This window comes from Montipora capricornis, chromosome 8 (genome assembly GCF_036669925.1).
Source record: "Montipora capricornis isolate CH-2021 chromosome 8, ASM3666992v2, whole genome shotgun sequence".
Lineage (NCBI taxonomy): Eukaryota > Metazoa > Cnidaria > Anthozoa > Scleractinia > Acroporidae > Montipora > Montipora capricornis.
In genome coordinates, this window is record NC_090890.1 from 54,211,093 (window position 1) to 54,213,592 (window position 2,500).

Genomic DNA, 2,500 nt, shown 5'->3' on the forward strand with positions numbered 1-2,500 from the left:
ACATGAAAATATCCATTCACATCGTGCTTTTAAGCTCTGAACAACCAATATATCAAGACAAGTGTAAATGCGAATATTTACAACTTCAGCAGAGCAAAGATAGGTTTTCAGATAGCCGAAGTAAATCCAGGTTTAACCCGCTGTTTTCCGGCCTCCACGTTTGTGCACGAAAAGTGCTTGATTGGCTTAGCAGCCGCACCTCCAAAATGTTATATTCACCTGTTTAATAGCGCCGTGAATATAACACTAAATTCTTATATTCACCGTTAAAAAAATACTAATGTTTGCTTTTGCCTTAACTGGAATCGTATGATTCAATCGATTTATTTGTGATTTTCACATGTTTGTATTACTCAGTGATGACCTCAACCAATCGAATTGCAATAATTTTTCAGTGATAGGGTGAAACGTTACGGATAATGATCAGCAAGGCCAAAATGCAATGCACAGGGAAAGAGAATAAATGTTAAGAGCTGCTTTGAATCTCTTTAACACCTTGATTGTTATCAAAACTGAAAAAAATTTAAAATATTATGTCAACTCGATCTCGTAGGGGAAGCGCAATTCTTTCACTGAAGGTTGAACCATTTCTCCAAGAGGATTGTTTTATGATACAGTGCCATGACAAGAGCATGTTCGCATTCTCACAGATGGACTAGAAGGAGCGTGGAATGGGTGGCTAATGCGGGGGAATTTTTGTAGATGCAAATATCTCTTTTCCTGCGTAAGCCTCCACTGCGTACTAGCCAAATCGACTGTGAGAACAGGAATTATATATGGCCTATTCTACTCTATCCTATTCTATTCTGAACAAAGACGTTACCTTCTCTCTCAATTCAAACTGCGCTCGTTCTTCCTCTGCCGCTTCTATAACCTGTCGCAAGTATCGACTCTTGACATCGTCATGCACGTCGACTGCCAGTAACTGGAAATACCGCACCTCTACAAAAATCCCCTTTTGATCACTCTTACAGAGGTTGTTACTGATACAGTAACCACAAGGCGGCATATCTTCTTCATTTGTTGGACATGTCGGTCGGCAACAACCATCAACCCGCTTAGCCAATGCTTTGAAAAGTTCGCTTTCAATGTTCTCTCGATTCCTGTAAACAATTGAGGAAAACAATGAGTTCTGACTTAAATTAAGCCCTTTGCAAACCCTTCTGTCTCTGTAAAGGAATGTTGTCCTAAGCAGCGTGTGTATGTGTATGCAGGGAATCGAAGTGAGGCCAACGCTACTGTGTGCATATGATGGATAAAGAACCTTCCCTGATCCACAGCATCAGGAACTTCTTATGCAACACCATCCATCATATGCACACAATAGCGTTGGTCTCACTTGAATTCGCCCCTGTCTCTGTTGACCCAACACTTAAGGTTGGATGCAGTGTGTTTGTACACCGTGTTGCGAATTGTTGCGTGTTGTTGGCATTGTTTAATATAATGACAAGCTTTTTGGTCCACAAGTCTCAACATTTGTTTGTCTTCTGAGCACTTTAGGCGTAAGCGAACAACGCAGTGTGGGTTTGCGCACGGCCACCAACTATCTTCCAGAAGATGCCAATTCCAGAATTCTGATCGATGGAGAGTGGAGAGGATTCTTCTATGTTAGTCTCGTAAAAAAAAAATGAGGCCAGACACAACAAAGGTTATATCTAAATAAGTCACTTTACCAAAGGTAAAAATGCAACTATCTAACTGGATTTAGAAAATCAGAAGAAAAAAAATGAAGACATTGTATAGATTCCATGGTAGGGGTAAGCCCGGTGTGCTAGAATGATCTTTGGCATAGCCTAGGCAAACCAGCATAATTTTCCAAAAAAAAAAAATATATATATGAAAAAAATAAAAACAGCTCTAGGAAAGTATAATTTGTGCTTTGTACTGTGTAAAGACTTTTTTAAGCTAAAACAATTTTATTCTTGCATTTAATTGACTTTTAGAATAGTAGCAAATCAATAGGCCATTTGCATGATAACGTAATTGTACTACGAAGACCAGAATGCATTAAATGGCTTCTGTTGTCAAATTTCACCAACTGTCTCGTTATTCACTGGAGAGTCAAAAAATCTCCATACGAAAGCATTTTAGCAAAGCACTCTGGTCTCGGTAGTAAAATGACGCCATCATGAAAATAGCCTATTACATTATTCAGTTTTATTTGGGACTGGAAACTACCGGAAGCATTTTGCTTTCCCATTTGCCTAGTTGCCTAGCAGTAGACCCTATCTCTTTCCGTGTTGCCATTCTAGAGTCGTCTGAGTCAGAGAAGAAACAAATCAAACAGTTGAAGGATATTTGAGAATCACGCTTTAGAATGCTATAACTTATGAATCGCTGATATGTGCACCGGGAGGGTGTCATTCTGTGAAGAAATTAGGAATCTAGTAGCATAATTTTCAGGAACTTGGGCATAATTTCTGGCATAATTCAACAAAGGGTTGAGCCCATTATGCACTTTTATTTTACTAGCACAATGGTCTCAAACTCTATTCGGTAG

General features: G+C 39.2%; 1 protein-coding gene across 1 annotated transcript in view; it reads right to left on the reverse strand.

Annotated features, from left to right (window-relative positions):
- Positions 1–2,500, reverse strand: part of LOC138013556 (uncharacterized) — an 11,042-nt gene that overhangs the window by 3,202 nt on the left and 5,340 nt on the right. The window contains exon 3 of the mRNA XM_068860660.1: positions 824–1,103. Within this exon, the coding sequence (XP_068716761.1) occupies positions 824–1,103 (280 nt within the window). The remainder of the gene's footprint in view (positions 1–823; positions 1,104–2,500) is intronic.